The sequence below is a fragment of the Chinchilla lanigera genome, unplaced genomic scaffold, assembly GCF_000276665.1.
Source record: "Chinchilla lanigera isolate Chin_1 unplaced genomic scaffold, ChiLan1.0 scaffold00052, whole genome shotgun sequence".
NCBI lineage: Eukaryota > Metazoa > Chordata > Mammalia > Rodentia > Chinchillidae > Chinchilla > Chinchilla lanigera.
The window spans coordinates 6,558,595-6,580,268 of NW_004955453.1; the positions used below are offsets into that span (position 1 = coordinate 6,558,595).

At 37.4% G+C, this 21,674-nt stretch overlaps 1 protein-coding gene across 5 annotated transcripts in view; it reads left to right on the top strand.

Annotated features, from left to right (window-relative positions):
• Sphkap (SPHK1 interactor, AKAP domain containing) overlaps nt 1-21,674 on the top strand; it is a 170,394-nt gene that overhangs the window by 27,799 nt on the left and 120,921 nt on the right. For 4 of the 5 annotated variants that reach the window (XM_013519984.1, XM_013519982.1, XM_013519985.1 and 1 more), the window contains exon 2: nt 7,205-7,310. In XM_013519984.1, coding sequence (XP_013375438.1) covers nt 7,224-7,310 — 87 coding nt within the window. In that variant the 5' untranslated portion in view covers nt 7,205-7,223. Of the gene's footprint in view, nt 1-7,204; nt 7,311-10,633; nt 10,655-21,674 lie in introns of all 5 variants that reach the window. The other variant, XM_013519983.1, reaches the window with a different exon arrangement.

The following is a 21,674-nucleotide window of genomic DNA, read 5'->3' on the forward strand; positions in this document are numbered from 1 at the left end:
ATTCTTCACAAACACATTTCTATTTATTTCCTGTGTGAATCAAGCAGGCTTCTATCTTGTTTCTTCCTCCCAGTAACATTTCCTCAATTTAATTCCAAGATGTCTTGCTTGTGGTAATTGAAGCAGAGGCTCCCCTGATGCCTAACATCCAGGATCTCTGGAGGAAAAGATTTGCCAAGCAAGTTAAAAACACTGCAGAAATATAGAAAAAAAAAACAGTATTTAACGTACCTTAGAAAAATTAGACTATATATATATATATATATATATATATATATATATATATATTCTCCAGTGAAGAAATCTACTAGCTTTTTGCCAGCTAATGTAGCATTTTAGTATATAGCTCTAGAACCTCTGGACTTGTATTTTCTAGTATTTACTCTGGAAACATTTCCCTTGGAGTTTTCACCAATGTCAAATTAATCTACCATAAAGCTCTGTTCTAATTATCCCTATGTTCTCCCATGACAATCGGTATAAAACTGTGTCCTGCAACAGGCCACCTCATTGCATAACCTTAGACTAATTGGATAAATTACCTTGTGTTCTGTTGGATTTCAGAAAGCCTGTCTTGCTGTTCATCCTATAACCTCATGATAACAGTCAAGAGCATAAGTAAGAAAATCTTTATTATGTGCATTTTGGAAACCCAGGTCTGAGAAAAGAATAATCTGTGCATCAGTGAATAAATCTGTGAAGACATTAACTTAACAACAAAACTATGTGAATACGCAAAGCTCAGAATCTGGCACACAGAAGAGTGTTCAGTAATTATTTCTTTATATTATGTATAAGGAACAATAATATGTTTGAATATTCTATGTTTTTCTTATATTAGGAAGCTTACTACATGATTGTTCTGCTGTAATCTAGGTAGTTATTTTGCACGGTATTAAAGGTGTTTCACATTTTGATGAATATATCTGATAGATTTAGAGCTCCTTGATTAAAAAGGTTTAATTAAATGATATTCAGCACAATTTTCAGTACAAAAGATTTCAGTACAATTAGTGGTCAAAATAGGAAGCTAACAGCTGTTGATGTTTAAAAATTATATCCCAAGTGAAGAAACAACACTCTAATCATGTCTTTGTTCTTTGTCTTTTTTAAATAGTCAAAGTGAATTGAAGTCTAGGTAATATTGAGATCATTTTTTTGTGCTAAAAATTAGCCATTTGTTTTATGGTTAATAAATGATCTGTTTGTGTTCTCTTTGTGATCAGTTACAACTAACTCACAAAAGATGGTCCCCAAACTTAAGTACACAGCAGTATTCTCTTGGCTTTGGTGAAAAATCAATAGAAAAGTTTGTTACCTTTTCAAAGTTAAAAGAAATCCATCAGTCTTAGATAATATAGCATAATTTTTATTACACTGCTATGATATCCTTGATTTGAAGAATGGTGATAAGAACAGAGGTATTAGTTGTTTTGGTATATGCTTATTAATGTCTTTATTTGGGAAAATAAAAGGCCATTTTATAACTTGGTATCACTATTTTACTACTCTAGGACATCAAAGATCTTGAATTAATTTTAAAGTTACTCAGCTACCTTTAAATTTAAACAGGGTACATTAAATAGTGGCTTTAAGTTTTGACAAATTTCTTCCTCTGATACTAATAAAATCCCACGGAATTATGGTGATTTCTGTTTCAGCCAAGATTGAGTGGGTGAAAATTTAATTTGCATGGAAGACATGACATCCTCAACCTAGAAAAGCATGAGTAAGACAGCAAAAGAATCATTTTAACAGCCTCTGTAGAAAGGACACATAAACTTCTGTCTTAGGAGACATTTGAAACCAAAAAGTACAGAGTGTAAAACAAAAATGTTTTATGGGGTAGTTATTGAAGACATTTTATGAAAGTTACTACAGTGGGGGAGGACAGACATCAGTACAGAACTGAGATCAACTCCAGCCTAACGGGAACACATGGGGATTTGTAGCCCACAGGTAGGGTGAGGAGATCCCTGGAGAGAAAATTACTAAGGGACATCAAGTGTAAAAGAATCCTTGCTAAGCTGACCTAGGAGAGCTATTGCCAAAGATAAGCTAAGGGTGAAATTACAGGGAGTGAGGAATAAGAAAATTGATGACCTGTCCAGGATGGACATGATTCTTGCTAAACTGACATAACAGGATTTTGTTAAAGTGGTGCTCACCCACTGTGGTCCAGGGGGAGCCAAAAAAGAAAGCTCACAGAAGCCTGGCTAAAGTTAGGTCAAGGACAAACTCCTTGTCAACAGATGGGTCAGTAAATGAAAGTAGTAGACATTGCAAATCATGTGAGTTTTAAGCCAATCAGTCTTGGGGTGATTGACTTAAAGCCCCGAGTTTCATGGAACAGGTAAATAAATCCGTTTGGATGGAGGTAAAATACAGGCATTTGCATGAATAACCTTTCATTCTGAACTGTGGAGAGGCATATTTTAAAATCCTCCAAATGTTTGGTTGTACTATATTATTAAATTGATTTTAATGAGAGTATTGTAATTCTTTGCTCAAGATCTCTTCTGTTAGATATGAGATTTAATTTTTTCCCGGTATTTAGATTAAAGGATTTAGTGTAAAGCTCAAGTGTAGATATTCTTGATAGGACTGAGGGAATCAAAAGAATGATAATCACTGTATTTTACCAAAAACGTCCTTTAAGTGGTGAGAAGATCAGAGCAAAACTTGTCTTTTACAATTTATTAAAATTGTTTAACTTTACACTGTGTTTACTTGACATGTTAGTGATAATAACAGCAGGCTTCTTTTTCATTAGAACTATCCTGGGAAATACTTTAAATTATCTTCTCAAACAAGGCTTATCGCCCATCTGTCACCATTTCAGAAAATCAAGCACTGAATTTAACTATTCGCTTGTTCCAAATCTTTTGGGGTTAGCCAAGATGCTCAGAAAGACAGAAACAGACCACTTCAATAAATGATTGTTTATCATCCACTGCTCCGTAGTACTGTCCTAGGTCTTAAGTCAGCCCTGCCTTTTCAGAACTTACAGCCTACAGGGCGAGTCAGACAATGACAAAACTCAATGTTTCTATGATAGCACTCTAGCAGGGTATGGTTGAGGGTGCTGTTAGGACACACAAAGAATATACATCTCTCATTTCCTGGGTGGGGTGGGACAGAGAGCGGTTAGCATGGACAGGCCTTTGGAAGTTGGCTGCAGAAAAGACTCATCTGGCAGGGAGAGAGGAAGAAGGAAGCACCGGAAGTAATGAATAGCATGAGACAGAAAGGATAGGTCAGGAATTACCAAGGAGGAAGAAGAAGTATTGGGAAGAATGTTCATAAAGGAAATAATATGTGCAAGGGCCCAAGAAAAAATAAGAATGTGTTTAGTATGTTGGTTAAGTGCTTCTCAGACTTTATAAATAGATATAGTTTATAAAGAATATAAATCTCCTGAATTTAAAATCAAAACGTGTATCCTGTATTTCTGACAATTCCGAAAGCACTGTGTACTCTCCCACTTTGTCGTATAGTGTGGTGCTCCATTTGAGGTGTGACGTTGATGATTATGATGTTGCACTGCAGATCTTTGTGTCTTCTTTAGCAATCACTTACTGACAGAGGTGTTTTAAAATTTTTGGTGATATTTGTAGATCTATGGTTTTCCCTTCAGTTTCACTTTTTTGCCTTTCACAATTGGGTGCTTTGTTTAGTGAAATATGCACTGAAAACTGTTGGTTCTTTTTAGAGAACTGCTTTGTACATCATTATGCGATCACTATAATCCTTGTTTGCTTTGAAGTACAAGTTGCATAGTGCCAAGTTAGTATAGTTTCAGCATGTGTTTTTGAGTTGGTGCTAGCATAATGTGTCTATCTGCATAACTTTCTATTTGATCTGTGTTTTATATATACCTTATATTGGTTGTGTTTTTTCAAATAGTTGTATAGGTTTTAATTAATAAATAAAAAGTACTTTGTTAAAATCAAAGAAATGTACATTCTCATTCTAGAGAGGAACCTGAGTTGCCAAGTTATCTAGGAACTGCAAAGAAATGCCATTGGTGCTGCTTTAGGAGCAAAGCTTTAAGTAGCAGTATATAAATGACTCAGTTTCCAGTAACTGGGTATCTAGGTCTGTCTGTCTGTCTGTCTGTCTGTCTGTCTGTCTGTCTGTCTCTCTCTCTCTCTCTCTCTCTCTCTCTCTCTCTCTCTCTCTCTCTCTTTTTCTCTCCCTCTCTCTCTCTCAATAACTGAATATTCCTGGACTATTTTCACTACGGATGGTGACCTACTTATTCATCCTGCATGAGTCATTGATGATGGCAGTATAGTGCCTACTTATTCCCTCATTTATTCACATTTGACATTTTCCTATAAAGAAGGCTACTTCGTAGAAGGCTAGTTTAAAGTCATTACATGAAATTCTCTTTTGTATCATCTTTCTCACTTTGCCTACTTTTTCACTGAAACACGTGTAACAGCTTCAGCATGAAACCAGTTTGAAAGGATTTAATCTTGTCACGCTTGTCAACACCAAAAGAAATTGTCCCAGAGAAGAATTTTTACCCTTACTCATTAGAGACAAGTTATAAGGCTGTACTATATCATGACAGTTCTTTAAACATCAGTTTGAGCATATTTTAATAAATATGTGTAAGTTTCATGTCACTCCCGTCTTTCCGTATTCTGTAGCAGCAAATATTCTCAGAAGATTCAAGTATAGGACCTCTGCAAAAACTCTAAAATTTTCTTCTCCATCCCAAAAGTTGCAGAACAGATTGATCTGAATTGTAAAGTTGCCTACTGGAAATTTGCAACCATATCAATTTATTTAAAAGAAAAGCCTCTCTACATCCTTTTTTTTTGGCATTCGACACCATTAAAGTGATATGCAATGTGTTTATGGAAATGAGAAGATGTCGTTGTTTTCAATATTGACGCAATGGAGCCATATGCTAATCATTAGCAATGCATGGGTCTTAGTACCATGATATAACTCTATTTCCTCATTTAATTCCCACAACAATAAACAAAACATGTGTGGATATATACATAGTTAAATTTATTAAACTGTTCACACTTAGCATGAGAAAAAATGGAGTGTACTATGCACACAAGCAACAAAACTTTCAAATTCTTTTCTATGCCTCATAATTATTAAAGCAGCAAAAACTTCACCAAGAAATCGTGGGTAGAACTGTCATTTCTCCCTACTACAAGATGAGCTCAGCAGTTCTTAAACTTTTGGGCACATGAAAAGCACTATATCAGGTTGTCTACCTAAAGCCATATGCAATGTCTTGTTGGGCAGCTAAGTAATTTTTTGAGGATGATTTTTAAAAAAATTTTCTCATTACCTGCTGCTTTGAGGTGTAACCAACTTTGCCCAAGTCAGACATGACTGTTCTCTAGAGCAGCTGGAAAGGACTGAAATGTTGTTTCTACAGTTTTATATCAGGAATGAGCAGTCTGAGGCCTTTCTCAGCTTTACATTTCAGCCTACATACATCCCACTCCTGGGGTCACTAACACTGTAAAGTGATGTGGGAAATGTCCTAAATCAGGACATGTGTCCTACAGTGAGGCAGATGGAAGTGATCTACTAGATCACCAGATGTGCCATGGGGACACAGGAGTCTTCCTGAATCCGTGTACACTGCACCTAATTCCTAGAAGGGATAATACACATTATTTCTTTGATTCATGGTCTGAGCTATGTGGACCAAAGTTAACTTTGTCTCTAGTCAAAGAGACTTCTGCATGTTAATAATTTAAAACCAAACAGTGACACTATTTGGTCTTTAGAGCATCTGCAGTTGGGTTCAACGTGTAATCACACTGAAACGACCGCTTAATAAGTTAGGCCTCCTACATGTGCAGAACTGTAAAAGGAGAGACTGAAAACTCAAGGACTGTAGCACATTCTTCAGGGACTTTCATAATTAGGAGACTTTACTCTACGCATGTCATTTATAAATGAGGAGCTCGAGACCCAGAAAGTGTAGTTGCATATAACCAGGGATCGATACCCAGGAAATGAACCCAAATTCTTTGGTCATCCTCCTTCCTTTCTTCTTTCCATCCTTCCTTCCATCCTCCCTCTCTCCATCCTTATCTTCTTCTTTCTCTCTTTTCCTATTCTTTTTCTTTCTCTCTCTTCTCCACATCCTTATTTTGTTTTTTCCCCCAGTAAACAAAATAACACACATTTTCCTTTAATTTACATTAAATTTATTCTAGCCCAGTGACAATTACTCAGAAAAAAAAAAAATATATATATATATATATAAATTTTAAGCAAAACAGATTTTAACTATTCTGCAAAACTGTTGCCTGATTAGGTTTTATTACATAGCCCATCAGTAATCATTTTCAAGTATTTTCATGGTAATGAGTAAAGATTATACTATATCCTAAAAATATATTTCAATGAATTGTACATGTTCTACTTGGCCAGTAGCAAAATTGAAATCTATGACTTGAGAGATCAGTAGGTTTTTAAATTCTACGTGATCATATTGTCAGAAAAAAGTATTTAGAAGTGCTTATAAGATTCAGAGGGATTTTGCATTGAAGTTTAATGCTAAATTTCCAGTGATACAATGAAAATGTTTGCCAATTGTTCCAGTTTGTATTATTTGTTAATCTTTAGGATATGTGTGCGGTCCTGTACATAGAGAACCCCACTAAAGTGTGACAGAGATATGAAAAAGGTGTGCAGCTCAAGTTTCTGAGACAGATTTTAAGGGATTCTCTCCAGCCCGAGAGGGCAAGCGGGTGCCTGGAAGCTCTTTTGACAGGGTCATGCTGCATCTTCAACTAGAGTTATATTTTATCCTCACTGTAAAAAATAAAATGAGTGTTTTGTGATGTGTTGGTATTGGCAGAGCTTGATTAATGTGACAAGTAAAAAGGCTTTATCTGGGCTTTAAACTTCTCGCTTGGGGAAAAGCTGCAAACATTCCTAGAGGTCAGCAGTAGCTGTGTCCCTCTAAGCCCGAGGAGGACACTGGCCTGCAGCTTTGTGTTCACAGTGGGATTGTCCGCAGTGGTGTCACCCATTACACAACTGTATCAACAACAACGACAAATGCCAGTTTAAGCCGAAGGATTTGTGGTGTTGAATGCGATCAGAAAACAGTTTGACAAATTGTCACTCTTTGTCCATCCTGCATTCTGAAGTAGTGAGACAGACAACTCATGGAAAGTGTTCTCTTTTGTGTTTGGGACTTGAACAGCACCTTGGAGGCCCCGCTGATGTGCGAAGCTCCGGAAGCGCAGCGGAGCAGCGGCGGTGGCGGCACAGCAAGCAGCCTGGGCGGCCCCATCACCGCCTGTAAGAAGGTAACTTGGCCAGTGCCACTTTCTTCTTCCTAGTTGTCCTTGAACTCACTCGAACTTGACCTTTCAAATCCTTTTTCTAGAAACAACCAATTAAATGGCCCACCGTCTGTTTTCCCAAATAGGCTAATGACATTTTAAAATGTAATTCATGTAAATGATAAAAATGAACCTCAAGCAATTCACAAATTCATAAACTTGAAAATCGTAAAGCCTCCACTGCCGGACCACCTCAACCTGCCCTCTGTCCTCCATGCTTCCCAAACTGAGCCGTGGATCAGAGCCTCTTAGATCTCTGTTCTCAAAAATTACACGTTCTGATCTGCTTGGTTTATTGTGCTCTATTCCTAAATCTATACTTAAGAAAACTCTTAGCTGTCCACCTTTGGCATTTTCTCAAAGAGTAAAGAACGTCTGGCTTATTAAGAGCAGCAGACTTGCACTGTGTAGAATGTGGACTTTAGAGCTGACAAACAATCTTGTTTTGAGACCTGCAGAAAGTTATTATTCGAACAACGTAAAGTCATTTAACTTACCTATCTCATTTTCCCAGCCAAAGCATCTAAGGCCCAGAAATTTAAAGCAAAATGCTCAAGTTCCTGATTCTTCTATCCAATGCTTTTACTGCTATTTGTTGCTAGTTTCTAAAGATGAATATGTTTCTGTGCATTCAAATTTGGAAGAAATCACACTGAATTATTTCATTTATTCCCAAAAAATTAATTATGAAAAATCTTTGAAAAAATCTTGTAGATGTAAACTATCCTGTTACTAAACTTACTACATATGCATATATTATATATATGTAATGTACATTAATGCATGTATATGTATACATATATACATTATGTATATATCAATTTGTTGATTACTGTATTCAGTTACCAGTCCTATGTGACTTTTGTATAATTTTCTAATTTTCAAGTATTACAAAAATTAACACACATATGCAGTGGAAAACATAAACTCCTTAATGAAAAATAGCATCACAGTGTACATACATATAGTAGATATGTGTATACATATATTCACAAATAGGAATGTAAAGTTTTAAACATATCCCGCCATACGACAGTTATTTCTGCAGTGAGACTAAACCACATAAAAGTGCTTTTTATGGGGCAAAAATGATCATATTAAAACCATTTCCTACGGTTTAACCTAAATACATTCAAAACCTTGTTAGATCTCATAAACAAACACAAAGGTAGATCATAAATTTCTGTCAATCCTAGAGAATTTACAGCCTGATGTGATAAAATTGCTGGCTTATCAAGGGAAAAGTCAAATAATAATTCACAAATCAAATAGTCATGTAACATAAACCCATATAGTAATGTGTCAAGCAGTGTAAATTAGGTGAAAAATCTAAGTAGTAAAAGCCAAGAGACACCATAGGTCACAACAAGTGCAGCAGGAAAATGGATCATAATTCAGACTGGGAAAGGTGGTCAAAGTCTGAATGGGCAAACAGAATAGTCAGCCACATTTGGCCAGGGCTACTGCAGATCAGTGAAGTCAACACTCTCCTCTACTGGTAATTTAAAAATAACCATAAAACATTCCTATTATTTTAAATAATTCTCTAAAGCTTACTTAATTGAATTTTAAAAAGTATTTAGTAGTAACTATGTAAGCACACATTACATACCCTGTGGGCTATAATTGTTTGCCTTCTCTTCAAGAGAGTAACTCAAAAACGTTAAGCCCTTCTTAATATCCAGAATATAAACCCTCACTAAGAATGCGCTTGCTATTAAGAGTTTGTGCCTTATTATGTTATTACTACGTATAAATGCAATTTAATTTCAATGATCATTGATCAAGTATTTAATCTTGTTAATGACAGATAACAGAACTGGGGAAGTGAGGATCTGCCTAGCACATGAATAATGTACATTCTGTACCAAAGAGGCAAACAGAACAAGGAGCTCTTAGAAGGAGCAAGCCATCAGCTGAATCACCACTCCTCAGCCAGTCAAACTTCAATAAGAGTAACACAAGGAGAGCTATCTGTAATTCCCCAAACTCATCTAACATAATAGCTTTTTCTTCTTCATGAAGCCTCCTTATCAGAACTGACATACTGCTAAAATAACTAGTGCAACAAACAAAGCAAGGCTACAGAAGATAATACATTAGTTAGATTATCAGCCTCGGAAAAACTGCATATTGATGGAACGTCTTTCCTTTGTTTCACAATGAATCTCCGAGTGCTGGAAATCCTATCCCTGCTTTTGCTTCAGTTTCTCTTTGCTGCTGGGAAAATAGAATCATTGGAAGCCACAGCTACAAAAAAGCCAGAGTGCCAGGAGGAGGAACCCTTCAACTGATATTGTGGGTGTTGAGAGCTTCCCTTTCCACAGAGCTAAGGTGACCATACCACACAGTAGTGTGCTACGTATTTTGTCCTGGCATTTTGCTAATTTTGCTCTCAAAAGTACTCTATTATTCAAAGTAAGTATTACGGTTATCCTAGCTCTGGGTCCAGGACCGTCCCTTTTCCCCTTTCTTTTCATTTAAAGTTTGGGCAAGTTACCAGATAAACTCACACGGACACGCTCGCCAGTGAGTGCATGGCCTAATCTTGTGGTGCAAACAAAATCTGTCCCCCACTCTGACTAGCACCCTTTCCCTTCATTGGCATTGATACTTTAGCCTATTCTACCTAGACATGACCTGGAATTCTACTCTTCATGGAGCTCTAAGCAGACATGCTTAATCCATCCAAGTTGGAATGTGAACTAAATTTTGTCACTCCAATTTAATAAGCGTAAAGATCCAGAGTAATTGTCAATGTGTGCAATGAGAGTTACCAACATAATACAAGTAAAGGGGTAAAGTCACTAGATATTGCCGGGAAAAATAGTGAAGGGATGCTAATAGGGAAAGTGCACTAGCATTCTCCCCTGGTATCCCTTGAGTGTGCTATCACTAAGGAGGCAGTAGGATAGCAAATAATAAATCTGCACCTGCAATATAAATTTTGAGTTAAATTGGAGACTTCATGGTGTGACGTTCATCCAGGGATGCAACCTCCTTTACTCAAAGTCTTAAGAGTTGCTATGATGTTTGCATATGAAAAGGTTCCTATAGACCCTTGGTGCATAGTTGATGCTCAATAAACATCAGTTAATTCTGAATAAGTTATTTTTACATAAGGACAACATTTATTTAAGTAGAATTTTAAAATAGAAGAGAACACAGCATGTAATATGCCCTCCTGATGATGAATATCTGTTAGATTTTCTCCGCTTTGAAAGCATTATCTTCCAGGTATTGTTTCCATAATAGCTGACCATTTTCAATCCTTCATTTACTCACAGGTGGACAATCTGCTATTTGGGGTAAGTGGAACCAAGTGTCTAAATAGGATTGAGGTGAGAAAAGAATTGGAGGGAAATCAACACCACCAAAAATCCTTCTCTTTTTATGTCATGTTAATTAAATCTGTGTTGCACTCAGACTTATCAAAAGGGGCATACTGAAAACAGCTCAGGTTCCCTGAGGCAGAGTTTGATCTTAATATGATATCTGATGAGCTCTTTGAAGTTTGAAGAGCATTCTTGCTGTGACTGACGCTCTTTACACTGACATAAATTTGCTTCAGCTATATCTGAAGAATGACAGAGTGTATATCCCTTGATGTTTCATTTTATTCTGTAAAGTACACATTCATTTAAGCCCCTATATTTTTAATGACATGTAATTAAGAAAGCAATTCAATTAATGTGCACTGTCATAGCATACACATTGTGAGGCTTTGCAGAATCCAATCCTTATCTCTGAGGACATTCTTAATAGAGTTGGAACTGTTTTGGACAAAAGCCCAAACAGTATTTCCAAGAAACTAAAAACAACTTTTCCTGCTTAACCTCTAGATAGTCACATGATGGAACATTGTTTCATATTCTGTGTTTGTAGAAGCTGTTTCCTTCAAGGAAGGAGACTTCAAGAATAAATAAATAAATGAAATTAAAAACAAAACTCATATTCTTTAGCAGAAGCCACTAGTTGTTTGTTCCACCAGGAGAGCACAGCACTTCCAGCTCCTTAGATATTCCTCTGATTATGCAGCCTGTCGGTGGGCTCAGGCCCAGTTCCCAATTCGGGAAAAGGGTTCAGTCAACTTTTTTAAGGTAATGGCATGTCTTGTTCTATCATGATCCTGCAGCAGCACTGAAGAAATAGGAATTTTTGAAAGATAAGAAGTATTTGTACCAAGCTAGCCATGAGTGGTGACTCTTCCTCTGGACACTACCGGGAGTGGGGACTGGGAAACAGCTGGACAGTAGGCAGGGAAGACCAAGAGTCCAGATTCAGCCCAGTCACTTCTAAATTCCCCCTGGGTGCCATTTCGCTGACCACCTACGGAAACTTGTATACCTCCCAAAGCCACAGTCACGTGTAGGGGGCTTCAGGATTGCACTTAGTACAAAACACAAAACTGAAGCTTCCCAGCAGGGATGTATTTTCTCTACCATCCGCAAAAGCAGATCAAGATGCTAAACGTTTCTCCTGCCTTTAACGTGGACCCGAGTCCACCCTGACACAAAGAGGCGAGGCTGCCTGGGTTACACATCCAGTTAACTCTTTGCAAAATGCCAGTTCATGAAACTTTTATTAGAGACCTTGTTTAAAACTAGGGGTTGTGGGTTACCTTGCAGTCTGAAAGTAATTCAGCTTCATATTCTAAAACTGAGTATTTGAGGACTTATATTCTGGACTCTGCCCCTCTTTTCCTTGCCTTCCCCGACTTGATGTTATATGTATGTAAGTTTCTAATAGGACAGTCTTAATCTGGTCTCCATAACGCTACTCCCTGAGCATCCTTTGGCTACGTGTGAACTCCTAGAAGGATGTTGCAGGCTTTTTCTTTTCTTTCTCTCTTTTTCTTTTTTAATTGGAAAAGTAGGGCTCTGAAAACCCAAAATAGCATAGAACTTTAGTGGGGTTGAGGTGATCCTGAAGTATGGGAGCTAGGCAAGTGATCCTTGTTTCTGATTCTTGTAATTACCCCAAACCTTCTGTATTTGATGTATAAAGTACTCCTGTCCAGGAATGGAGGGAGTCTTAAATTTCAGAAATGTCTACTCTGACATTCAAACTCTGCAGTTGCATTTTGAGAAGGAGTTGCTATCCTTCTCCCTATCATCAGGCTGAAAGCCTCTTCTCTTTGCTTCCAGTCCTGCATCTAAGGAATCCTCCCAGTTCAGTTGACAGGAGCTCTGCACCCCATGTGTACCAAGCCTAACAGCACAGATCTTTCCCCTATCCTACTGAGCTCATCCTTCAGGTAAGAGTGACCCCTTTTCAACTCTGCCAGCTCTGCCAGAGCCTTTTCAGCTTTTCCGGCAGAAAAAAGGACATGGCTCAGATTAATTCCAAAACAACTCTGGCTCTTGGATCTCTCAAAATGAGCCTGCTCATTTGTGTGTAAGCACATTTAATATGCTCATTTCTACCTTTTGTGAAGGTGACCAACCTTGAAAGAACTGTATAAGGGCTCATATTCTCACAGATGGAATCATCCAGACAGGTGGATCTTAGATTATGTCTGTCTACATCTTAAATGCTATTTGTTTCCAGTAACTTCTTCCCAAGAAGAAAAAAATCTGATAAAAAAGAATTGTCACTTTTTAATTGCTAAAGGAAAGTGGTGATACTTAAGTGACATATGACCTTCAAATCTATTATCTTTTTCTTGGTAGCAAATTCACCACCACCTGTAGTTTATATACCTATACAAAAAAAAAAAAATACAAAATACAAAATCAGTGCTGGGCATTGATTTTCCTCGTCATATACGTCCTTGTATTTTGCTTCTCCTAACATTAAAATCACATTCCCTTCACTGATATTAAAAATATTTCCGCATTAGATTACCTTTAAATAGCAACTAAGTAGCAACTAATCAGCAGTCCTCTGTTTTAGCCACTGATAGCCATTCACAAATTGCATTTCCTGAGTATATCTGGTTTTGTAACTCTTGCATTTTATAGTCTATATTCAAACTTGTTTATCATGTGCATGTGGAAAAAGCTCTGACCCACTTTCAAAGCATTCTTCTGCAAGCTGACATATGTATGATTTGGAAGAACTAGACAAGAATGTCCTGATATTTCTTTACTAGTCCCAATCAGTTCAATTGTCTTCTGTGCTCTTATACAATTCCCATGACTATGCTGAAATACAATGTAGCTTTCAGTGCCCAAGTCACTGATAGAAAAAAAAAAAAAACCCAGAGATACATGGGCTCTAGGGAAGCTGTGCAGTTCATTTCTTGCTGTGTTCGAAGGCACTTTGGTCCAGGTTAGCAAAGTTTCCAAATTATGTACATGGGCCTGCCTAATGACCAAGAAGGGAGCCCCTTTTATCATAAAATATTTCCATGTCACATTCAGTTACATCTTTATATGACATTTGTTTGAGATGAATTCTTCATAAATCAGTGTATTTCATATTTATTTACCAGGAGCAAGCTTAGACGAAGTGCATTTTGCTAAAAAGCATTCCATAGATGAAAAGGATCATGCTGGAAAGATACAATTAATCTATCTGAGCTCACTCAGCAGTCACTGAGCCACGGTATTTGATTACCTGGAGGTATTTTTTCCAGTTGTCAGGGAGAAAATAAATTGCAAATCCACTTCAAGTCGCAGCTTTCCCAACTTACTGTGTTGTTGATCTCATGTTTTCCAAACTCTTCTTTACCCTTGACAATGAAGAATATTCTTATTCTAAGTGCTACATGAACTCTATTATTTTCTAATACTTTTTAAATAACCAATTACAAGATTTTCAAATTTTAGTGGTTGTCAATAGTATAGTTCAGGAATGCTTCACATCTAACAAAATCGAATTGCAAAATAGGTCCTATGAGGAATCAAACGTAATTATTCAGACTTTATAACTCATTTCACATTTTTGTCCAAAAAGGTTAGTACACAAGAACTCAAGTAGTCATCTTGTAAAATTATCATTGAAAGGAAAATAATATCGTACTGTTAAACCCTTGGAAAATGAAGAAAAAAAATCCACCAAGTTTTCAATACCATTTTTTTCCCACACAATAATGTTTTCCAGTTTGTGCATTATTTCTTCTTAGTAGTTTATCATGCATTAAATAAACATCACTCAGTTTGCCTTTGAAATAATGTATTCCATTACGAAAAACAAATGACCACAGGAAAAAAGTTTGCTCAGGTATAGGTAAGGTTACATTCTCATGAACTTAAAATATGTAAAATTACTCAAAAGACTTGTGATCTGTGTGTTCATGTATGTGTGTATACGACACTTTTCAGCTGTTATAACAGCTTAATTCAACAAGTAGATATTGATTTATCCAATAAATAAACCTTCAAAATTATAATGAAACAATGTTGGAGATTCTTGGAGTGCTTCAAGGCATTACAAAATAGCTGGCCAAGCTCAGCAATGATTTCTTTTTATTGAACAATAAAAGCTTCCTCTCTCACTGCTGAAAACCTTTATATCCCACCATTCACTCTGCACCAGGCATTTGGGATCTTTGCTTTTTCTTCAGACACACCCAGCACACTCCAGGTTTGAATGGTGGTTTCTGCTGATGGCCCCTGCCTGGGTCTCCTTATTCCTCGCGTAAGGGTGTGACCGGCACCTCACTTTGTTCAGATCTCTGCCCGGTGCTACCTGTCCTGAGGCCTGCCGAGGCACACTTTCCTGAATATCTCTTACTTCTTCATCCCATTATCTGGCTTTGCCTTCACGGTGGATTTCTTTATGTGGCTTATGTGTGGTTATTGATTATTCATCCGGTGTCTGTCCTGCCCCCACAGAATGAAAACCACATTCTGTTCTGTTGTTTTTCTTCTCTCTCTTATTTCCCCATAAAAGAAACAATGCCCAGGAAAAACAGCAGATGCTCAACAAGTAGCTGCAGTACAAATGAAAGGAGTGAAAGCTGAGTTGGAATAACATTACCCTCCCCTTACAAAGGCATTCCAAGCCTCAGATACAGAGTCTCATTAATGCTTATGGATAGCACTTGAACTAGTATGGAATAGACCAAAGTGTAATTTAAAAACATATTTGAAAAGAATAAGGTGTCTTAAAATTATATGACTAATAAGCCATGATCACCTGTTAGAAATGACTAAATGCCACTATGCATCTGTTAGAATGACTAAAATAAATTAAAAGCAGACAAGCATCTAGAACAATTTGAACTTGCATACTTTTACTGGTAGGGATGGAAAATTTTAAATTCACTGTAGAAGATAGTTTATTAATTTTCTGTAAAGTTACTGTATGGCTTAGGAATCTTATCCTTAGCTATTTAGCCAGGCAAAACAAAAATTTAAATTAAAAAAAAAAATAGGGACAAATATTTATAGTAGTTTGTATCACGTTTGTCAAAAACTAGAAACAATCAAAATATCCTTAACCTACTAAATGACTTTTTAAAAAACTCTGTACAAGGGGCTGGGGATTTAGCTCAGCGGCAAAAGCGCCTGCCTGGCAAGCGCAAGGTCATGAGTTCGGTTCCCAGTACCGGAGAAAAACCAAAAAAAATTTAAAAAATAAAATAAAATAAATAAAAAATCTGTACACACCCACAAAGTGTAGTATTACTTGGTACTGAAAGGAAAACAAACCATTAAATATATAATAAAATGGATGAATTTTGAACTTACTGTGCTAAGTGAAAAGAAACTCATCACAAAGAGGTACATCCTACATGTTCCATATGTATAACATTCTGGTAAAGGCACAATTTCAGGGATAGAAATCAGAACAAGTCCCCACAGTAGACTTGGGATAGACGTATGTGACACTGACGTATGAAGAGCAGAAGGCACTGGGGAGGGGGTGTGGAGTTATTCTACATCTTGATTAAGCGAGTGATTATATGACTTGTGTATTTTTTGAAAGTGATAAAATTGTACACAAAATAAGTGAATTTTTTAGAAACATGATATCTTTCCACTGAGGAAATCTTAGCTGCAAGAGAGCTGTCATTATATTGCCAAGCAAATAGGTATCAGCATCTTGGTCTTTGCATCTGCAGTCATCGTCAGCTCCTTTCCCTCTTTATCACTCACGAGTCAGATCTGAATGCACCCCTCATGTTATGAGATTTTGCAGGATAAAAACATAACTGAATTTCCTAGAAAGAATCCAGAATAGCAGTAAGGGCCCAGACAGTCCTCTGACTGATATCACAAACGTCCTAATAGGTTTTTCTCCCTCCCTATACTTTATAGTTTCTTTCATTCTTTCCCCTAACATCTGACACAAATTGATTAGGTTTTTTTACATTTAAAAGGATGGTTCCTTTAGGTGATGCTTCCAAAACTTTTTTACGCATAATGTACATTTTTAAAATAATATTTGTTTTAAGACTTTGAATAAGCAGACAGTCAAGGGTGTTCAGAATGGCCACACCGGCCTGTAAACAGCTGAGAGCTTTATGTCTCATAATCTCAGTTCATCTTAGCTCCTCTGAGCTCACTTTGGGAGAAGAAAGGGGAAGAATAGATCTCTACTTCTGAGAAGGACAGAAGTCCTTCTTCTGCTGATATTATGCAGTTAATTTTAAGTACTATTCCATCATTAACCGTAGTGAATAAATTAAGGAAGTACAGTATATTGTGTGTGAAATTTCTCTCTTTTAAAAGCTTTGAGGCTGCTTTATATCTTTATGCTCATGATGATCAGAAAATGAAATGTTTTGATAGTGTATGACTAGAAAATGGGAATCTTATTCAATATGAAAATTCTTTGATTGAAAATTCTTTGTGCATAGATTTAACTTCCAAGTTTTCTTCAAATGAGATAAATCACGTATAACATTTTACAAATTTTCTTTTGGAAACACAGTCATTGGAAATGAAAATTGCAAGTCCATATTTCATCAGACATATAATGTCTGTGTTTTGTTTTGGTACAAAACGACGGACACTTGATCAGCACCAATAACATGCTAAGAGAAAGGAGGGGGTTTGAATTGAATGCGATGCTCGTATGCTCATGTGATACTCACACGGGGTAGGAAGGAAAGGAAAGGCACGCATATTCCAACACTCTGAGGGAGAAATATTTTCACTGTATAAATTTCACAGGAATAGGGAACAATTTGATAGGGATAGTCTTGGTTTCAGTTAGATCTTAAGTTTGGCGAGAAAACATTAACAAAAGGTTTAAGAGGCAGGGGAAATGCTGCAAAGAAATGTTGTAGGTGCATCGTAAATACTGTGAGGTGGGGCTGTTTGATCACTAGTAGATTACAGCAGAAGATGCAAGCAGAGGAATAATCAGAAACAAAGTCTAGAAACACTTAAGTGGGGCAAAGTGCAATACCTTAATTATTGGAAATTAATAAATGTTCATTAAATGATTAACTGGTAGGATCTGAATTAGGGTCTGTTTTGAATGCTAGACCATAGTTTCACATAAAGTCCGTAAATTTTGGACTCATCAACATCATATTGTCTTTCTTGTTTCCTATAGCCTAGCCTAATTTTGGTACTACCGGGCCTTAGCAGCACTTATTTCATCAATCAATCAACTGAGGTTAAGGCCTTGGGAGAAAAATTATGTATCATCACCACCACCACCAACAGTAATAGACATACTCTTTGTAAACCTGTGAGATAGTCAGATACTACGTGCAGTCATTATTTCTAATGTCCATAAGCGATTCCTTATTTTGTAGATGGTAAAGACTGAGTCTCAAAGATAAAATGATTTGTTTGGGGCTTCTCAGCTCATTAATGGAAAGTTTAAGAATTTGAGCTCAGATGTCTTCGAGTCTACCTTCTTATTCTTTGTTCTGGTTTCCACGAGCTAGGTGGACTTGAGAGGTGATGAGCAAGGGCCGTACAAGGAATAGAAAGAATGTTATTACATGAATGGCTTGGGCCTTCATGGGGACCCTGCCCTCCTTAAATTTCCTGCCAAAGTATCATTCATATCTTAGTCCACCCAGACTTCTATAACAAAATGCCCTAGTATCTGTTATTTATGAACAACAGAAATGTATTTCTCATAATCCTGGACGCTAAGCCTAAACTCAGGGTGGTACCTTTGTTAATTTCCTATCATCTTGTGTTGAAATTCTGTATGGTTTTTTTTTGTTTTTATCCTCTCTAAAAAATTTTTTTAAAAGAACAGGTTGCTACCAAAAGACCCATTCCTCATAGTCAGCCCTGCCTGCCATGCCTTCACATGAGAGAAGGGGAGACGGCCCCTGCAAGCCTCTCATATAGAAACATTACTCCTAAAAAAAAAAAAAAAAAGCATTACTCCTGTCGGTCATGGAGAAGCTTTTACAACCAATCACCCCCCCAAGTCTCAATTTTCAATACCAGTGCACTGGTGGGTGGATTGCAGCATGGCTTTTAGAGAGACAAACATTCAGACTATAACAATCCTCATCTTTTTTATTGTCAAAAGATGTTTCTCTGTCAAAAAGTTTGTGGATTTCTTTATAATACCAACCACAATTTGCAATTAAATATGTATTTAAGTGCTCCTTTATTTGCAGTTTGGCTTCCATGCCAGATTTAAAACCCCATAAATATGAAGAACAGTTCTGTGTTATTGCCATCATATTACAAGGCCATAATAGGCCCTTAAGTTATCTTGTAATGTTCAATGAATGAAAGAAACATTCTGCTTTGGAGAGTAGACTGTAAGACTAAAACTAGGCAATGAAGTGGTCCGGCTTAGGCAGGAATTTCAAGCTTAAATTACCAGGAAGATTGCCTTGACCTCAGCTAGCTAGGGCGTCAAGTTGTCTGTAGGGGTTGCCTGGGGGAGGGCAGAGTTTGCCTTTAAATGCAAAGAGTCCAAGATCACAACAGAAGATCCAAACATAATGATTAGAAGTTAGAAATGGGAAGAGCCAAGCACCTGAGAAATGTCAAAAGTGGAGACAGACACAGGTGAGTCATCGCCCCTCTGCGGTAATCAGTGCCCTCGGAAGTAGAAAGAGCCACACGCTGCCGACCAAAGCAGTGGGAATGCTTAGGAGTAGGGCAGTGGAGAATGAACTACTTAAGAGACACATGTGCTTCCGCAGTTGCGCAACTGAAAGCCATGTCTCACCGCTCTAGTCAAGTGCAAATTTGTTTCCAGCCTTTTCTGCCCAGACAGACAGATCGGTCCATCCTTGGAACACTAGTTTGCTTTGCATTTGATGAAAGCACCGATTTCTTCAGAACTGTACTCTTGGGAATGCTTCTATTCCCTCCTGGACGCTAATAATCCTGGACGCTAAGCCTAAACTCAGGGTGGTACCTTTGTTAATTTCCTATCATCTTGTGTTGAAATTCTGTATGGTTTTTTTTTGTTTTTATCCTCTCTAAAAAATTTTATTTGCACTTAAATACATATTTAATTGCAAATTGTGGTTGGTATTATAAAGAAATCCACAAACTTTTTGACAGAGAAACATCTTTTGACAATAAAAAAGATGAGGATTGTTATAGTCTGAAGAGTTTTGAAAGGTCAGAGGTCATTTTTATTTATTTTAATATTCCCAAAATCTAACATCAGTTGGCCTTAATAAAAATTTGTTCATTGAACATTAACTAGAGAAGGAGAGTAGAGAAGGAAGGGGAAAATAAAGAATGCGCCATCACAAATAATGAAAGAAGAATTGTCAAACAGTGTAGAAATGCAAAAAAAATCAATAGGGAAAATATGTTTTCTAAACTTTACAGCCTTTTGATACTAACTGTAGTCATGTATCTATTGCCTACTATGTTAAAAGGTGAGCCCTTTGCAATCGTTTTTTCATTTGACCTTTGGGACAGCCTTCAAAAGTGGCTTTAATTGACCTCATGAAACAGATACAAAGCTAAGTCCTTCAGAAGTGACATGCCCAAGTTCACTTCGTGAATGATGGGATAGTGGAGAATTATAATTCCGCCTCCAAATTTCTGTCTCTATCCAGAAATAACTGTCTTCTCCAATCTCAACTACCTTTAAAAAATTAAGGCATTGCTCAGTAACATTTGGGGCCATGTCCAGTTTACTGAGGGTCTATTTCTTATATCGATGCTAAATGTTTGCACCTCATTTCTCTCCATTAAAAGAAAAGTAACTAACATGGTACACAAGGAACATCCATGAAGTTTTAAGAGAAATTGTGCCACTGCTTCAAATTTGTGAATACACAATATTCATTATTAGCTCTTCATCCGAAATATGTAAGCCTGGAACTAAAAATAGCAGATATATAAATGAGCCGTTCAGTGCCTGGTGATTTTTTTCTCTCTTCCACCTCAGAAATGACTCTCTCAGCAGGGAGATTATATTCATAAAGCTTGAAAATCATTAAATTCTCAAGCACGTATTCTTCTTTCAAGCATACTTCTTTTTGTAATTGTTCATCCAAATCATTAGACCAAAGACTTTTCACAGGTTAGAATCGATTAACATGTGATGCTAAGTGGATTATTGAAGCTTGCATTTTTATTCTCTTTACTTGTTTGATTCTTAATGCATGTGGGAAAGAGAGAAGAGAGAGGTATGGAAGAGGAGGGTGGAGAATACATGGTGCTGGATGCATAAGTGCTTGACTTAATTGTTTACAAAGGGCAGACTGAGGCTGGGACCCAGCAAGGAACTTAGCCACACGGGGCCCTCAGCGAAGATGACTGAATGGACAGGATTTGGTAGCAAAGATGAGAATGTTCGAGACCAGCCTGGGCTACAAAGTGAGCTCAAGGCCAGCCTGAACTGCATCGCAAGACCCTGTCTCAAAAAGACAGAAAAAAAAAAAAAGAGAGAGAGAGATTGTAGAAAATTTTATCAACATGCAGCAGAGCACCACTTGAGTGACTGCTTTGATATCTGGGATCATCTTAGCCACTTTCTCCTCACGAGGAGAAAATCTGCAACACCTAAAACTTAAGGAGGAGAAACTTCATTTTGTTGACTGTTTTCCGGGGATTTGGTCCATGGTTCAGAGGATTTGGTCCATATGTTGGGCCAGCTCCAACACAGAAAAGGCATAGCAGAAGAGCCCATCAGAGAAATGGGGCTCACATCATAGCAGCACGCAAGCAGAGAGCTAAAGACAGAGCCAGGGATGGAGGAGGACATTTTCAACCCACACCCCCAGTGCAACTTCTTCTGACCACCCCCTAACCCAGCAGTGGGCTGGGAATTCCTCAGGGCAGTAATCCACCGATGAGCACAGCATGCCCGTGACCCAACTGTCTTTCAGAAACCCCACCTCTGAACACATAAAGCTTGGCCGTTTAAAGTGTAACAGAGGGGCTGGGGATTTAGCTCAGCGGCAAAAGCGCCTGCTTGGCAAGCGCAAGGTCGTGAGTTCGGTTCCCGGTACCGGAGAAGAACCAAAAAAAAAAA